Here is an 18,853-nt window from a genome sequence, read left to right as displayed (position 1 = left end):
TCTCCAATGGATAATGATTATGGTCCCAAACAGTATTTTCATGAACTAAATGCCTTGTTACTACAATAATATGGGTCAGACCGCCCCAGAGGAATAAACTAGTTACATTAAAAAGGCGGTACAAACAAGGGGGACTCGCACTCATTGACCTGGAGATATAACACTTGGTATCCAGTGACTACCTTATTTCGGTGCCTTGAAATCCGGAGCCATGGGTACCAGGTGGATGGTGGAGAGGGCTGAAGTCAGTAACCTGTATGGAGGAGGGAGGTTTCTGCTATTCAAGAAAGCATATCCATTGCTAAGGTACAGCAGCGGCATTCCTTGAAGACAAACATGGCATGCGTGCAGCCAAATGAACATTGCCAGAGTTCCAGCAGCAGCCATCAATCTGCAAAACTCGGGGGGGGGGGGGGAATAGTTAATCTGACAAAGAGCAACCAAGCAATATCATTTCTGTGTAGAGCTTTAGGAGATGATGCTCCAGGGACCCAGGGGGTGTCATGGCCAAGTGGCGTCATAACTGAGCTAGACACATGACTGGCCAGGAGGGCCCAGGGGGAAGCATCAAGTTATGCCGGAGTCAAACTGATTCAACCCCTCACAGGGTTTATAGAGCACTCGCGATCAGTGGTTCCAAACTGTGGTCTGCGGACACCCAGGGGTGCGCAAGCAGCCGTTTTAAAAGCCCTGCAAATTTCCTTGTAGAACCAGCAGTTTTCGGGCAACAATAAAAGTGCCAAGTTAACTCTGGTGATTAATGTACCTGCTGGAGAGAGATGGCAGTTTTTTTATCTAGCGGCAGCTTTGACTCGTCTGTGGCAGCACAGGTGGTTAATATGCCTGCTGCGAAGATAGTGGACCATGCATTTTAAAGAACAGTATTTTATGTGCATAGCTCAGTGGGTTACTGCTTTTGTCACAGAGATTCTTTTGTGACTGTGCAGTTCATAAGTTACAATCGTAATCTAGCACAGTGAGCTTTGAACTGCCATCAAAAACCTGCATGCAAACATGCATTAAATAAGGTAAAAAGTTATGTTTTTTTCCCCGTCTTTCAATATCCTGATACTGCTAAATAAGGTTTGTTTGGGTAGAAATACATTCTTATTATTAAAGTCAACACTAACCACTGTGTTATGCTCTGAATGCTGAGCTTGTGCTTCTCCAGACCAAGCACTCTTAAAAAATGCCTACCCGTATCAATGACATGTGAATCCGGGAAACAGCCTTTACAACGAGGTGTTTACCTCGTTGTGCCTTTACCACGCATTTTTTAGCATGCATATTTTAACTGAATATATGCACTTACAATGCATGCCACTACCACGCTTTTAAGGTAAGTTGGAGGAGTGGGGGGGTCTCCCCCACAAATACATTGTTTTTAAATCGAAAAACAATGCGTGGTATTGGCATGCGCTGTAAATGCATTTTCCCGGTAAAACATGCGTGCTAAAAATTGCATGGCAAAGGCATATGATGTATTTACCTGCGTTGTACCATCGTACAACCGTGAATCCTACACCCTGTAGACCCCTTTGCCTTATGTACTATTTTCTATACACTGATTTACACACGTATGATTCGTTGTCTCTGTAGGTGTGTGATGTAAAGTGTTCCGACACCCTACACTGGTATAAGAGGTGATATAAAACAAATGAAATACATGTGACAGAGGGGCTATGGAGAGATGAAAGGCACTGCTAGAGCGCGATAGTGAGGGAATCATGGAAGATTGCTGTATTCTGGTGCACACTAAGGTCATCATTTACTATGCTTTAAAAGCCAATACAATTAAATATATAATAACAAATGTGTTGTAGAATGCACCATTTTCCCCTACATTTTCTTGAGGGGGTTGGGGGTGGAGGGAGAACCCTGCAAAGCCCCCGTTGGCATTTTTTCCAATATGAAATAACAACATCTTTGGTGTGTCCTTGTTTGTGTATATTATGCCAATTACTGTTTTAATGTTTGAAATTGTAATCGTACAAATTACTTGGGGGTCCCCGGCTTCCAGTAATGACTCAGTGGGGCTTCTCAGAAGTCAAAAGCTTGGGAACCATTGCTCTAAATGATTCCCATGAGGCGAGTCCCGTGCGGCTGCATGCCCCAGGTGCCATGGGGAAGATGCAGATTTCATATGTCGTCACGGGGTGGTGCCCATTTATTAAAAATGACTGAGAAGGGGTGGTGCAGAGAATGGAAGGGGTGAAAGGTAGACTGGTTGAGCCGAGGGTTGATCTTTGCCTGCTGGGATTGTGTAAATCAAAGAGGAGCGAAACGAAAAGCAGGTTTATGTTGCCATGCTAAATACTAGTCAGACTTCAGTTTGCTATACACTGGTAACAGACTGTAAGACAGATGGTGTAATGATGCCCTTGAATGGGTAGCAGTCGAAGAGCTACAGGCGGTGATGGTGAGTACGGACTCAAAGGCAATGGAAGACAGTGCTACGTGGGGATATTGTATTCGCTCGATAATGCCAGAACCAGATGATTTACTCAATAGATGAAGGATAAATAAGACAAACATATGTCTGGCTATACATTAAGAATTTTAGGGGTTGAATGGGAGGGGCATTAATATTTATACACGGTTATCTGAAGTACTTATGTGCTTGAAATTTCGGGGGGGGGGGGGAGGGTGGGGCAATTCATCAGCTGTCCACATTCTGTTAATGGATGACATACGTTGCTTATGTTTTGAAAACAATACAAATTCATTCAAAATCCTTATCAATGATGGGCCATCAATCTGCAATTGACCACTCCGTGAATCCGTTGTCATCAGAAGGACTAGAGAAGCCATGGCATTTCCTCTGTTTTTATTTATCAATCCCATAACAAAGACCAGCAGAGCTTGTGCTCCGAAGCAAATACCTCTGCTATCTGGTAATTTAAGAGAAGTAACCTGTGGAATTTAGGGCACCACTGGAAACCAACCATCACAATGTCTGGTGAGGTCACTTTATAACCACGGGAGGCGAAGGTTAGTTTAAAAACAGTTTAAGATTATTGCACACATTTCACCAATTTGAGCAGATTTTATAAAAAAAAAAAAAAAATTGCATAACTAGGGCCATAACTTGGAAGTAGTTCCGTTTTCGGAGACTTTCTTCATTTCTGATGCAGGAAGAGAATAGTTTTTCTATTATATGGCAATAGAACAATATACGAAAGTCTCATTTATTATAATGATAGAAAGCTCTGCGTGGATATTTTCTTGTCTCACTTACTTTGCAATATAATCCGTTGTTTATTATAATGCCAAACAGTGCCTATTGGAAATAGGTTAGTTATCCACTTCTGGATTTTTTTTTTTTTTTAAATGCATATTGTTTTATAGAATTTTAAAACTCACATGTGCAATAGATTACAGTATATTTGGGAACATTATCTCGGTATCATTATTGAAAATTGTATTGGTTGCAATTAAATACACATGGTTTTAAAATGGGCTATGTAATATTTCAGATGTAATTAATAGATCTGTATTTATTGTGAATTATCAACTGGAAATGAGTTTCATACACAGAGATTTAGAATGAACTGGGGCACAATATAGTAAAGATACAGGAGGCGAGCTGCAGTAAATTCTTCATGCATTACAGAAACGAATGAAACTGGATCTCTGCAGGCGATAGTGCCCAGACAGTACTCCTTGGCTTACCAAGTGGGATGAGCGATACTCACACTAAATGATGAAAAGGTCTTCGACTGGCATGAGTGGTCAACTTGTTTTCTGGTTAGGGGGAGTCATAGGCAAAAAAAGAAAATCTGTAAAATGGTCAAAGTCAACTGTGCAAACTGCACGTTTAATACTTTGACTAATGGGGGTAGGTGTTTTCAAAGAGATTTCTGGGCACAAGCAAGTGCCAAGAGTGGCCATTAAATCACCTGCTGTCCTCGGATGACACTGGCTTCATGGTCAATATGTATGTCGTTTTTTTTATGTTTTGGTATTTCTAATGTACAAACCTAGCTGGCTAGCGACAGAGCTCGATACAGGGGACAAGCACCAGTGAGGGTGTATAGAGGGATGAAGACAGAGTGTGGAGGCAGAGTGAGAAAAAGCGGTGAGAAGTCAGCCTACCAGAGGGAGTGTTTGTTAGATACGCGGAAATGCCTGGTTTTTGACTCTTCCCTGACCAAGAAGTGTGTTAAAATGGGGATCTGGTTGGTATCCAGGTGCCATTGCAACGAGCAATTCAAAGTCACCAAAAAAGCTACCTTCATAGAGCTATTTAGAGATCTTGAGGCTGGCTCAAAGAACTGGAGACATGTTCATCTTGTGGCTATGAAGAACAGAGGTGGTTGAAATAAATATCGCCTTTAGACTAACACGTTATTTAGAGACACTTATAGTCATGATCCAAAGGAGGTTTTACTTTAACTTTCCAAATAGTGCATCCCAGTTTCTTTCTGGAGGGCATAAAGCCGGGATTTCCAATAAATGTTTACCGCTTCCTCAGAACAGAGGATGACTGGCCTGCTAGGCTACCCACCTAATATGCACTGGAGGGCAGATAGACTTAGCTTCCAAGGAAACTTGAATAGCTCAGTGTCCTCTTAGAACACTGTGAATACCTAGAGTTCATAGGCTCACCTCTTTTTAGTGAATCCCAGTCACTGAGATGAAGATGGACGCATATACTTAAAGCAAAGGTCCGGTAGGGGTTAACAGCATTCCTGACCCATTTTACTACTCTACATTATAATTCTTAATTTACATCAGGTTATGAAGGGAGAAATGTTGATACTTGTAGAAAAGAAGAAGTCCTATAGTGGGAAAGTTGTTAATAGGAGTCTATTTTAAATAATTTCCAGAGTGCCTAAGAGCAGGCCTTTAAGTGGGCCAGGTCTCCTCAGGTTTCAGACCCAGGTGTAATTAAAATTGGGAATTGAAACAGGTCCCTATCGGGCCCTATATGCATGTCCGTAACACAGCTGGAAAATAACACTGATCGATTTCTGAACAATTATGTAAAAAACCTTTTAGGCACTCCAGGTCATTGATTTGATTTTGACTTTATATTTGTTAGGCGCATGAATCATTCCCGATGGGATCTCTCAGTGCTGGAGCAGTCTGAAGCAGATTATAATTCCATAAAAAGATTAAAGCTCAAACAACAAAGTTTTGAAGAGTTTCTTAAAAGGACTAGGTTTGGGCAGGAGCGAAGGAACAAAGGTGGCTGGTTCTAGCGTTTGGGGGACAAAAATGAAAAAGACCGGCCACCAAATCTAGTTCTATGAATAATTTTCGAACAGAGTAGTAGAAGCTCGCTGGATCTGAGCTGACGTGTCGGGATATAAGGCTTCAATATATCTTTGAGATAACATGGTCCCTTCCCATGTAATGATTTAAAAACCAGCAGGCACAGAAGTTTTAGTTGCTGTGATTTAGTTGCTGTTTAGATTTCACGTTTTACTTAATCTTAAATTCCCTAAGAATATTATCTATTTACAAGACGTTGTGTTTCTATACTTTTTTCCTGTAGCATATTACTCTAATACAGTGGTTCTTAACCTTTTGAATTCTGCAGACCCCACTTAATAATTACTGGGAACCCAAACCCCCACTGAATCTTTACTGAAAACTGAGGACCACCACTGAATCTTTACTGAAAACTGAGGACCCCCACTGAATCTTTACTGAAAACTGAGGACCACCACTGAATCTTTACTGAAAACTGAGGACCCCCACTGAATCTTTACTGAAAACTGAGGACCACCACTGAATCATTACTGGAAGCCAGAAACCCTGGCATAAACCTCTTCGACAATTTAAAACACAAAACAGTACACAAAAAATACCAAAACAAGCAGTCATCAAACAAATACATAACGAATTAAATATTTTATTTAATTTCATAAACAAATTAAAAAAAAACAGAGTTTTCATTTCTATGGAAAGTTTAGAGTTTTCTAAATTCATATTAGGCCATTCATCGTCCATACTATATTCTGTTTAATGCCTTTTCACTACTCCCACGAATCTGAAGATACTAATTCAATTTTTAACCTCCAATTTCAGATTTCTTCACATTTACAGAATAGTGGTCACAAACCTAATCCAGCTGCAATTGCGATTCTGTGCGCGAAAGAGGTACACAGGTGTCAAAATATTGACAAGGCGAAATAAAAGAAAATACAGATCTCAGGTGAGTGGGTGTTTGGGTAAGGTGGTGAAGTGAAGGAATGCGAGGAACAGCATTCAGGAGGGAGGAAAAAATGGTGTTGAAGAGGAAAGAGATGAAGTGTTACATCTCATATGGAGGGCACACGTGTAACATAGAAGGAACTTAGCAGAAATGATCAAGAGAGTCATAAGACCACTACTCCTTCCACAGACCCTCGTAATGTTTAATTCACAGTCTCAACAAATTTCAGAATTGAAACATTTTCAAGATTGCTTACAACAAAATCATTGGTTTTACTCATGCATCTTAAACAGCTAACAACTATTGACGATGTCAATAGCCTTGGCTGGATTTAGGTGTCTGGCAGTTGTTCTGTTATATATCAGAATGCAATAAACAAAGCTTAGGGAGCAGCCGCGGTCCGTGCAGGTAACAGCGGTGGGGCGGTGTGGCCGTGTGGGGCGGGATTTCGAGGGACGATGCCAAGGGGAAATTATTTATTTAATTTCCCCTCGGGATCGTCCCTCGAAATCCCCCCTTACACGGCCCCACCGCTGTTACCTGCACGGACCGCGACTGTTAGGGAGGAACTAAAATTCCAGTCAGAAGGCACGCTATGAGATTCACAGAAATTTAGTTAAAGTGTATAAGCCACAACCTTAATGACAGGCCACATCCCTTTTACAGTCCCCCCACTTTTTGCATCTCACTTAATGTTCTGAGAGATACAACTTTTGTCACGTGACGCACTAAGTTTCAACGCAGGTGTTAAGGTACAGGTCACGAGAGACCTATTCCCCGCCAACATGAAAGGGGAGATCTCTAGTGTTTACAGAATAAGAACTTCTATACAAACCCCAGAGCCCATGCCTCACCTATCGAGATGGGAAACATTGCTGCAAAGAAAATACATTGAGAAGGAGGAACAATCCAACAATGTAAGCACAACATAAATAATTTACAGATGGTACCATGCACTGGTCTGGTTCAAAATTATGGGTTCCAATAGGCATTTTTAAACTTTAAATGGGGTATGGTTTTCCATTAGACATGCTCCATATACGATGATGTCCCAAGTTTAAAGGCTTTGTTGGGGGGGGGGGGGCGGTTTTACGCCCTATGAATAAATAGGATCAAGGATATCCCGAAGAATCCTTTCTATATATTAGGAAGGCGAGAGAGACAGGTCTCCCCTGGTGTCTGTTGTTGATTAACTTTGATAGCAGCCACGTGGATATCACCCAGTTCAGCCAACAGAATGTGTTTTTTTTTGTGCACTTTTTTGCTTTTTTTTTTTTTTTTATATAGTGCGAGCATGACCCGAAGGTATTAGAGCACTTTACATGAGCACCAGTAACATTACACCAGGACACGTTCATTTTTTGTAGGCACAGGGAGATTACGTGATTTGCACAGAATCACAGGATAATGAGCCAATGCAGAGACTCTAATCTGGTTCGCCAATTCTAAAGTCGGCAGCTCTGGTTGTTACGCCACATCTTCTCTACATAATGGATATGACTAACCAGGGTCGAAGACACTAGAGCAAAGAGGTTCAACACTTATGCCCTGCATGGCAAGGTAAAAACAAACTATTTCATAAGGGATATGCATTTGCAAGGACAATGACTATTAAAGTATAGAGCAGAGGTTGGGATGCTCTAATCATCTTCAGATACTTTGATCATAGCGATGGAAGGGCTGTCGGTGGGGATACTGGGTAGAACTGTACTGAGAAACTGTTTATGGTGTTTTTGAGATCGTGATACTCTTAACACAATGACCAATGAAAACGCATTATCTGTGTTCCTTAGATATGCTGAACTGACAGGTCCCTACAGTGACCAAGGATTATGTTGAAATGGGGATGTGGCGAGTATCAAGGTGTCCCAATAACATGTCCCAATAACATGTGCCACACCATGTGCCCACTGTGCCACACCTGTACAACTTTCAGTCCTGAAAATAGGGTCCTGAGAGGCACCTTTAGCTTGAAATAGACAGAAGTTAGATACAAAAGTGCTAAACATTTCTGAGTACATGTTCACAATTTCAATAATAAAAAATTATGAACACAGAAAGAGGAGAATAGACAAAAGTGATATGGATGGGTATTAAATATGTCCGAGTGGTTGTTCACAAATGTAATAATAAGTGTTCAACACAGGAAGAGAAGCATGTAAATAATACAACGACCTGCGCAGTAGTGAAGCTTTGGACCAAAAACCTACCTGTTTTCCCAACACTTAAATGACGTTTCCAATGAAGGTCTTTCCAGAAATTCTGCACGGTTTTGAGAAGTGTGAAGGTTGGTGTTTATTACCCCAATTTCAATGATGTGGTCATGGAAGAGGTGCAGGAAAAGTAATATGGTGACTATCTGTGCCAAACCAATCTCATTGGCTCCAATTTCTTTTAGAGAAATGCATGAATGAAAGTTTTTATTTAACAATAAGGTAGCCTGGTGTGTTGGGAGAGACGGAGTCAGATACAGCATCGATTATTTGTAATTTGTTCTAATTTAACAGTTGAGAACTTGTGTTTAAACTGTATAGATTGGATACCAGACATGCAGAATTCAAATGCAGGTGAACTATGTATCGGGGAAAAGCCCAACGACCTCAATCTGTCAATTCAGAATTAAACTAATGCATTAATACATGACCTATCGTTGCCCAGTACAAAAACAACTTACATTGTCAACATGAGGGAGCAGGCGGAGGGACGTAGTGATATAGTTGCAGAACGGTAAAGAAACGTAAGTGTTAGCAAGATAAAACATCATATGCCCCTGAGAAGAATAAGTGCTGGACCTACGACAGGTATCAGAAAACTCGGATGTGTTCATGGAGGATAAAGAAAAGAATGACACTAATTAAGGACACAAAACATGGTACAAATGAAAAGCAAAGGCACAGCTGGAACAAGATATTTGTGAGAGGAGAGGATCATAAATAATTGTGATGAGCAAGGTCTCAATCTGGATACAGGCTTTTAGATCATGTGAATAAGAAATGTTACTCTGCATGCAATCAATCATTTATCTAAAATGTGTGAAGGGGCAGAAAGCATGGGTTGAACAAAGGCATGTATTACAGGGCAGGAGTGTGTAATCTGTTACTTTGAAAACAGATTTTTGGATTTCTGAAAGGCGTAGTTTGTTCAGGAGACTGAAAGGATTTTGGAGGGATTTAGAGAGACCACTGATCATGGACATGTTCAGAGCCCGCCCCTTCAGCTACTTAGAGCCAGCAGCGCACTATGAATTTGATTAAGAGATTCTGGATATTATTCCTAAGAACAGAGATAGTGAAAGCTAATGCATTTTGGACAGGTAGAAACTGAGAGGTGATAATCAAATTGAGAAATATAGAATAAGAGATAGGGGAAGAGGTGAGATAGATGAATGTGTCATACAGGTGAGTACATAAGAATAGTGGACCTAGGCAAATGTAAAGTAGTGGAGTAATGAGGGGAGTTTGGACACAGCGAGCAAGGCAAACTAAAGTAAACTGGGTAGGATTTGAGGACCGTGATCTTGAATAATCGGTACTTAGGAAATAAACATTAATGATATGAAGAGGAACTGGGATATGGAAGAGAGAGGAGTGAGATAGGGAACGTGTGAGTTCAGCATACATGGAGGAAAGGCACCCTGTAGAATGGAAATACAGAGAAATGTGTGAGCTATATTGCAGTAGGGGCTTTTGGAGGGATGGGGGTACACAACAGAAGAGTGATGGAAGAGGACATGGGGAAATAACACGAGAGAAGAGACTGGAATTAGATTATGTGGGAGTGGGGATTTTAGGGTAAGGATATACAAGAATAGGGGAATGTTTAGAGACTATGTAGGAATATTTGTAGGGCACAGAAAAGAATGGCGAAGGTATGTCAGCACAAAGAATGGCGAAAATAAAAGGTATGAGATGTACAGATATTGGGGATATATGGGAATGGAGAATAAGTTAAACGAAAGAAAAATATATTATGAAGATATCAGTATGGGATAGAGTAATGTGAGATATATGAAAATGAAGATTTTCAGGGAGATGGGGGCACATAATAAGGAAATGGTGGAAGTAGATATGGGTGGGGGGAAATAAAGGCCAGAAAGAAATGGAACTGAAGCAGAGAGAGAATACGGCTGATTCGTGTAAATCCCTGTGATGTGCAGGGGGCAGACACTGGCGGCTGTCACGACTCGGGAGCCAGTGAAGGGCAGCGGGCACCTGTGCGCCAGATTCCTCAGGCCCAGAGCCCCGCTGAGCTGCGGCTGCCGGGAGTAGGGTGACAGCTCCGCGGGAGCGGGGACCACTCACCTGGGCTCTCTCGCAGTCCTGCCGGTCGCCATGCTCCAACACCGCCCAGCAGCATCCCCCGCCCTGCTCCGGAGGCCCGCCGCCGCCGCTGGGCTGCTGCTCCTGGGCCCGGCGCAGCAGCCGGACCCGCACGCGGAAGAGGCGCTGGACGTGCGGCAGGGCTCGCTGCAGCAGGGGGCCCGCGGTGGCCGGCACCGCCAGCTCCAACACCATCAGCGGGAGGGAGGAGGCGCCCGGCCGCGGAGCGCCTCCCGGGAGCCGGAGGAGGCCGGGGCCGCGCACCGCCGCTCCGTGCCTGCCGGCCTCATGAAGCCGCAGCGCCGCCGGGCCGCAGCATCCTCGGCGCAGCCCACACTGCCGTGCCGCTGCCGCCGCCGCCCGCTCGGCCGTCTCCTAGCAACGGCTGCTGCGGCCTAGTGCGGGCCCGGGCCTGCCCCCTGCCGCCCGCGCCGGGCAGCGCAGGGCTGCGGGGGACGCGTCCGGCGGTGGGGGGGCTGCCGTCACCTGTACAGGCAAACACACTGGGGGGTGACGGTGACCCGCATCGAAACCACGCTGCAGTGCGGTGTGACGAGGACAAGCGCTGCGAGCACACTGCAGGGCGATACAGGCGCTGGGCATGGAGGCTTTGACGCACAGGCGCTGTGCAGGGTGACACTAACACACTGCAAGGTGACACAGTTGCTGTGCATGGAGGCTCTGACGCACAGGCACTGTGCCGGGTGACATTAACACTGAATAGGCACTGAAGTGTGCACTGCACACGGACATTCTAGGATGGAACTTAGACACTGCAGGACAACATTGGCACGCAACAGGCACTGGGCAGGGTGACTAACTGCAGGATGACGCAGATACTGTGCATATAGGCTCTGACGCACAGGCACTGTGCAGGGTGACATTAACACTGAATACGCACTGAAGTGTGCACTGCACACATATTTTTTTAGGGACGAACTTACACCCTGCAAGGCAACACTGGCATGCAACAGGCAATGTGCAGGGTGACATTAACACTGAATAGGCACCGAAGTGTGATACTGCACACAGACACTCGACGGTGCAACTTAGACACTGCAGGACGACAGGCAACGTGTAGGGTGACACTAGAACCAGGGACTTGAGTGAGATGAAAAAACTGGGGAGTCTCTCAAAGGGGCGTGGCCGATATAATTAGGTTAGAAGCGTGCAAATTAAAAGTCTCAGATGTAAGGTGGAGGATGCTGACATCCTGCACATGCTGTGGTCCTGCGCTAGCATAGTTCTGGTCAGTTGTCGCCTGGAGCCCCAGAACAGTGACGGACATTCCTACAGAAGAGACAGCTGGAAACTGCATACTTGGGATGCATCGGCGATCAAAACCGCAGAAGGTGCACTCGCGGTTCGCTGACCTAGCTAGCATTTCTCCTTGCAAAGCGTGCAATAATTATGAGGTGGAAATCGGCAAGGGGCCTGTCAATATATCTGTGGCATGGGGTAGTGGTACGATGGGGCAGTGCAGAGAGCGCTGCCATTAGGCGGGAAGAGGCCCCACGGTTGCACCAAACCTTGATTTCAAAGGACTGGGATTTGATGTTGGAGGCATTTAAAGCCCTAGAGCCTGCACCCGTCCCTGTAGTAAGTGACATATAGAGAAACAATTGCAAACAGTCCCCCAACGGCATGACTCTGACCCAAGAACGGCTATGTGTACAACGCTGCCACATGTAATGCGCATATCAATCACGCCAAAAAAAGCAGGAGGAGGAACCAGGGCGGAAATGGGCACCATTGGAACTAACTAAAGCGGAGCCTGAGAAGGGGGGCAGGGTTTTTTTCAAAATTGTTGAAGTCTTTCTAAATGCACTTGTAAGAGTATCCTGTTACTAGCTTATTATCATTTAAATAAGGTTACTGTAATGTATACTGTAAGAAATGGTACGAAATGCTCGCAAATACTGTAATGCTGAAGCTTACGCCTCATATTATGCATGGTATAATACTGCTATTGTGTCTACCAAAGTACTTAACATAATGTATGACTTGAGAAACCAAGAAAATCAATAAAGTGTGTTAAAAAAAAACAGACTCTGCCAGATGACTTATTGGGATCACACGGTATTAATTACAAACTCCTAACATTTGAAATAAATGTTTAGTGTCGCATTGCACACACAGATCTTACTTCATCCACATCGACTCAGCAGGGCGGTGAAAAATAGAGATTTTCTTAGCTTTAGTGAAAAAAGTCTTGATTTTATTAAAGGCATGGAGGCAAGTACTATGCGTTCTTTCCTTGCATTTACTTAAATAGCAGTCAAAACAAAACTACAGTTCCCATGGTACTTAGAGAAAAAGAACTACAGAATGCAGTTATAATGACCTTAACCAATGATATACCAGGAACCCTATAAAACCTCTTGACTGTGAGCAACAAGCCCTCTTTTCTTGCAGGAACATCAATAACTTTGTAATATAGGAATGGTAACTATAATATTTGCGCACACCATAAGAAAAAGAAAAATGTTTTTAGCAAGGGCCGTTAGAAGTCTGTGTTGGTTAAGTGGGGAAGTGCCGCAAATCATTGACAGAACATCTTGATTGTGATAGAAATCATCCATAGTTGGTCCCCACCCTAAGGATATCTTCATGTTGGTAGTGATGCTTAAGACATTTGGTTTGTGGCTCCAACAGGCACTATTGGAAAATAGGGAAGAGTAATAACAAATGTGGTGAGATAATACTCCCTTCTGTGTTTTTTTTAATCAATCAATCAATCAATCAATAGAGACTTTATTTGGTTATATTTCACACCATAAAAGTACACACATATACAATACGATTAAAAAACATTATTCATACTATTACAATAGTTCATAGTCACATACAAAAAGAAACCTTATTACACGTTGCCCATAGCCAATAACTTGATCCAGATACAGGGTAAAGTGCAGATAGTAGGTACAACATCATTGATCTAAGCAATTCCTTAATTTAACAGTTAATTTTAAAAATTCTTTAACCTGTAAGACGCTATCACTGTACAAAAGCTGCAAGTAAAAAAAGGCAGGTTTGATTTGGTTAAAATTAAGTTTCCTTAAGAGTGCAACAAGATAACGTTTGCGGGGATATTCATAAAACCTACATAAAAACATAAAATGCAGCATATCCTGAGGAGACTTCCCGTCGCAGCCACAGGGTGCTGCAACCTCGTTAAAAATGTCTGACTTCGGTCGTATTAAAAGATAATGGAAGGTGTCAAATCTAAACCTAGTCAACAGGAATTTCTCATGAGAGGTGAAACTACTCATTAAATATGGCTCCATGCTTTCACAAGTTTTTAACATCACATAGTTCCTAATTCTTGGTTTCATAAGTTCCTCACATTCCCTTTGAGCCAACTTATCCTTATAAAAGGCTTGTTTGATTGCTGTTATATCCCCCTTTACAATTCCGCTAGGGTTTTCAAACAAATTCAAGCGGCCAAGCCTGGAAAAGCAGGTTTTCAGATATTTTAACCAGGGGACACACATATGTTTGTCCTGAGATATAAGATCTCTTACAATCAAATGGGTAAGAGGTATGTCCTGATTTATCCACAGTTTCACCCAACAAATTAAAGGCCTTAAGGAAAAAATATCACTTAGATACTGGATTCCCAATTCTTTGTGTACTGTCAGGTTGGGTGTACTGGTGGGGACACAAAGTAGACGTTTTAGGAAATTGTTTTCGGCAACCTGCAACTGTTCTCCAGCCACATATCCCCAAAGTTCACTACCATATGCAGCTGTAGCAACAGATTTAGCATTATACAGCTTAATCATTGCGTTTATTGGCTTCTTACCCAGTTTTGTCGCAAAGTTAAAAACAGAAGCATTAGCCCTTATCAATTCACCTTTCTTTTTGGCCAAATGTGGGCCCCAGTTAAGCTTGGTATCAAACAGGATACCAAGATATGAGAATGTTTCTGTGACTGGTATTGGGACGTCATCCAATTTAAAGATGTAATTTTTTTTGGGTTTCTGGCCAATATGCATTATATATGATTTAGAGTTATTGACCAATAGATTTCGGTCAGACATAAAGGTGTTAAAAGCATTTAAAAGCGCCTGGAGTCCTTTCTCCGTTCTTTTTTTTTTTTTTTTTTTTTTTTTTTTTGGTCGTAAGACATTTATTATGAACAAATGAAACAGATGACATACACTGCGTCACGCCAACAACCCGGAGGCAGGCCGCTATAGGGTAAATTATACAAAGATGATATAGAAATATCTCTGAGGCCCTCATCCGGCCAATGGTACCGGCAGAGGTGAACTTAAGATATAATAAAAGTCTAAAGTTCGTATTGCACATCTTTTAGCGAGTAAACGGTCTTACTTTTGACCCAGTGCCGCTGACAGTTGAAAGGTAGCGAAAATCAACAAATCCGCCCACAAATAAGCAGCTATCAGCCACCCGCTTCGGCAGACTGTAAAAAGGATGTGTCGGTCAGCACCTTGTTACCCCCAACAGGACCCCCCAACAACTAAACCAAAAACATCAAACATAGGTGCAAGTACTTGGAAACAGCTATGTGGAGAGCGGGTGCGGGAAGGTGTCATAGCTGTGTGCGACTTAGCGAGGGAAGGGCGGGGCGGGGGGGAGGGGGAGAGGGGCGGTAAATTATCCACAGTGGGACCAGTAGGGCGGAGGGGGGGGGGGGGGGCAGTGGACTCTAGCCTGGTCAGTGGAGGCTGTAAACGCCAAAGCTTGCGTCTGAGCAGTGTCCGATAGTACAAGTGCGGGGCAGCGGGACCTCTAACGCTAATTTACGCAGCGCGCTCCCTCAGCCCATGTCGTCGGAAACGCTGGTAGCGCGTGAAGTGTCGGCGGAGTCAGGGGCCGCGCGTCCTGTAGTCCACTGTATAAACGGGCCCCAGATGTCAGTGGGTCTGGAAGCGGTGGGCATTGTCTCCCAGTAGTTCGCCAGTTGAGTCTGGCCGTAAGTCACATCCCTGATCCAGCTTTCGAGCGTGGGGAGGGCCGGTCTGCCCCAGTGTATAGCGATCTGCCGTTTGGCGTATAACAGGAGTAGTGCATGAAGTTTTCTGTCACAGGGCTCAGTGCGCTTAACATATCCCAGCAAACCCAACAGTGGAGACGGGGAGTCGCTCCTCTGTACGATTTGATTTATGGCGTTAAAGACCCCTGACCAGTATGCCTCCAGCTTTGGGCAGCTCCAGGCTACATGTAGAAAGGTGGCATCGTCACCCCCACATTTCCAGCATGCTGCGTTCTCGCGGATACCCATGCGGCATAGTAGTGTCGGAGTGCGGTAATATCTGTGTAGGAATTTGAAGTGTATGAGCCGCAGTCGGTAACTCGGTGATAGAGCTGTGAGTTGAGCGCAGCAATACCCCCATGCATCATCCGGCAGCTGATCCCCCAGGTCTTCAGCCCAGGCGGACTCGGCCGTGGCTACTGTCACTGGGGCTTGGTCCTGCATGCAGTTATATAATCTGGACACCAGCTTTTTAGTAGAAGGTCTTGAGAGCAAGTCTTGCAGGGCGGCTAGTGCACAAGGCTCGTCCGGGAAGCCCTGTCCCATTTTCTTGCAGGATTCCCTAAGGGAATGATATAGTAATTTGTCCGCAAACGTGCAAGGTTGGTCATCCCCATCCGCAGGCATCTCGAAAAATGAGCCATCTGGATATATGTCCGCGAAAGTGAGTAGCCTATTCCCACGGATAGTGAGGACGTCACCTCTTGCCGTCAAACAAGGCAGCATCGGGTTGCCCCGGAGAGGAACCGCCGGCGCATAGAGCAGGGAGAGACCAGCTCGCTTCCGAAGTTCACGCCAGGACCAGCGGATCATTTCTACCGTGTCCACCTCACGCGACGGGCACGTAACCGCTCCGTATAATGCCACTCGTAACGGCGAGGGGGCGACCACTGCAAGCTCCACCGCCACATGCGGCTGGTAGGGGGCTGGGTAGGCCCAGAAATGAAGGAATTGAGCTTGTGCACAGAGCGAATAGAGCTTCAAGTCCGGGGCCCCCAGTCCTCCTTGCCGGAGCGGAAGCGTGAGTAGGTCCCAGGATACTCTTGCCTGACCACCGGCCCACACCAGTTTCAGCAATAGTGAGCGGACCCGTGCGTGGAAGTGCGTCGTCATAGGTAGTGGTACATTGACAAACAAGTACAAGAATTTGGGGAGGACCACCATTTTGGCCAACGCAATTCTAGCCACCAGAGATAGCGGCAATTTATTCCAGACTTCGACTTTCCCTTCCAGCCAGTCCACCGCCCTACCAAAATTCAGCGACCACAGCTCCTGTACATCTCGGCTAATCCAGACGCCCAAATACTTGACAGCTTCCGTCTCCCATCTTAGGGGGTAGTCAGGGGCAGGTCTAACCGTGCTCTCCGTCAGGGGGAATGCCACGGACTTCGACCAATTAATGGATATCCCTGCCAGACCCTCAAATCTTACAAACTCGCGCAGCAGTGGGCTCAGGTTGTCTCTGGGGTTCTGAACGTACAATGTGACATCGTCCGCGTATAGCGAGATCAATAAGCTTCTAGCACTGAATCCGATGCCTCTGGCAGTGTGATGCTGCCGAATTCGAGCTGCTAGTGGCTCCATAGCAATCGCAAAGAGGAGCGGGGATAGCGGGCAACCCTGCCTAGTTCCCCTCGAGACAGCGAACGGCTTGGAGACAAGACCATTCACGCTCACCCGGGCTCTGGGTGACGTGTATAGGAGCTTAATAAGGGTCATGAAGTTTTGACTGAATCCCATCCGCCTCAACACTTCGAAGAGGTAGGGCCACTCCAGGGAGTCAAAGGCTTTGGTGGCATCCAAAAACACCACCGCTGCCTGTACTGACGGGTGTAAATAGTGAAGGACCGAAAAGATAGTCCTGAGGTTGTGTGATGTTGCACGGCCAGGGATGAATCCCGACTGATCAGGGAGCGCTATAATCGGCAACAACGGTTGCAATCTATCCGCAATTACTTTTGCGTAGATTTTGGCATCTACGTTTATAAGGGACAGGGGTCTGTAAGAGTCCAGCTGTTGGTCATCCTTGTCTGGCTTGAGGAGCGTGACAATGAGAGCCTCACGCATGGAGTCTGGGAGGGATTGCGACTCGAGAGCCTCAACAAACACTGAGTGCAGTCTCGGCGCTAGTTCAGCCACATAGGTTTTATAAAAGGAGGTGGTCAGGCCATCCGGGCCAGGAGCTTTATTGGCCGGCATGCTTTTAATCACTTGGGCGATATCTTGCACTGTAACGGTGAGGTCCATGTACTGTCTGTGATTGTTGTTGAACCACACGAGGGCTATGGAGTCAAGGAAGTCCCGTAGTGACGCCGGTGTCGTGGGCTGTTTCGAGGTGTACAGAGCAGCATAGAAGTCTGCGAAGGCGCCCAGCACCGCCTCTTGGCCTACCACTAGACGGCCAGTGTTATCATAGATTGCGTGTATGTAGTTCGACTGTGTGCGAGGAGCAATCAGTCTGGCTAGAGTCCTGCTTGGTCTATCTCCCTCCCCGTACCTGCGCGCCTCTGCCTGCCGCCCCAGGAATCGCACCTCCCGCTCCGCCTCCTCCTTGAATGCCAACAGTTTAGTTTTCAGAGCGCCAGCAAGCGCCAACGTTGGGTCGGAGCTAAAAGCAACATCTAGGGCCTTCAGTTCCCCTTCAAGTGTAGCCAACGTGGCCCTTATGGTACGAAGGACCCCTGCTTGTCTCGCAATGCATTGGCCCCTTACGACAGCTTTAAATGCATCCCACACAATGGCATCAGAAGTGGCTGACCCCTCATTCTCAGTAAAATAGTTAATGATATCCTCTCTTATCTCCTCCACAAACACAGGGTCAGCAAGCGCATGTGGGGGGAGGCGCCACTGGAACGCCCTGCGTGCAGCGTCGGGGGGGCGCAATACCAACATACATGGAGCATGGTCTGATAGCGATCTAGCCATAATATCCACATCTGACACCCATGTCGCAACCTCAGGAGACACCAGCCAGAAATCCAGTCGCGACCAAGCAGCCTTGTGAGAGATGTAGCAGGTCCCCACTTTAACACCCGGATTTCTAACTCGCCACACATCGGAAAGCAGACCCTCCCTCATGATATCAGAAATTGCCTGGCGCGCCCTAGTGTGCTGCGGTCTGCTCACACCTTTGCGATCCGAGTCATCATCTAACACCACATTAAAATCTCCCCCCAACACCACCGCCCGACAATCCAGCAGCATAATTTTCGCCCAAACAGTTCTGAAGAAGTCAGGATCGTCCACGTTCGGGCCATATATGGCAGCCAGGACCATGGGTCTACCCTGCAGAGCTCCATGAAGCAGAACATACCTACCCTCCGCATCCTTCACATGAGAGTACTCCCGCCAATCCAGCCCCCTTCTAAT

The 18,853-nt window shown here is 45.3% G+C and overlaps 1 protein-coding gene across 1 annotated transcript in view; it reads right to left on the bottom strand.

The window, feature by feature from the left end:
* ZC3H12B (zinc finger CCCH-type containing 12B) overlaps positions 1 to 10,851 on the bottom strand; it is a 380,046-nt gene extending 369,195 nt beyond the window's left edge. The window contains exon 1 of the mRNA XM_085608288.1: positions 10,465 to 10,851. Coding sequence (XP_085464414.1) covers positions 10,465 to 10,677 — 213 coding nt within the window. The 5' untranslated portion in view covers positions 10,678 to 10,851. The remainder of the gene's footprint in view (positions 1 to 10,464) is intronic.
* Positions 10,852 to 18,853: the final 8,002 nt, after the last annotated feature.

Source organism: Triturus cristatus, chromosome 5_2 (assembly GCF_964204655.1).
Source record: "Triturus cristatus chromosome 5_2, aTriCri1.1, whole genome shotgun sequence".
NCBI lineage: Eukaryota > Metazoa > Chordata > Amphibia > Caudata > Salamandridae > Triturus > Triturus cristatus.
The sequence above is the reverse complement of the archived record's forward strand: the minus strand, read 5'-3'. Positions and strand labels throughout refer to the sequence as shown.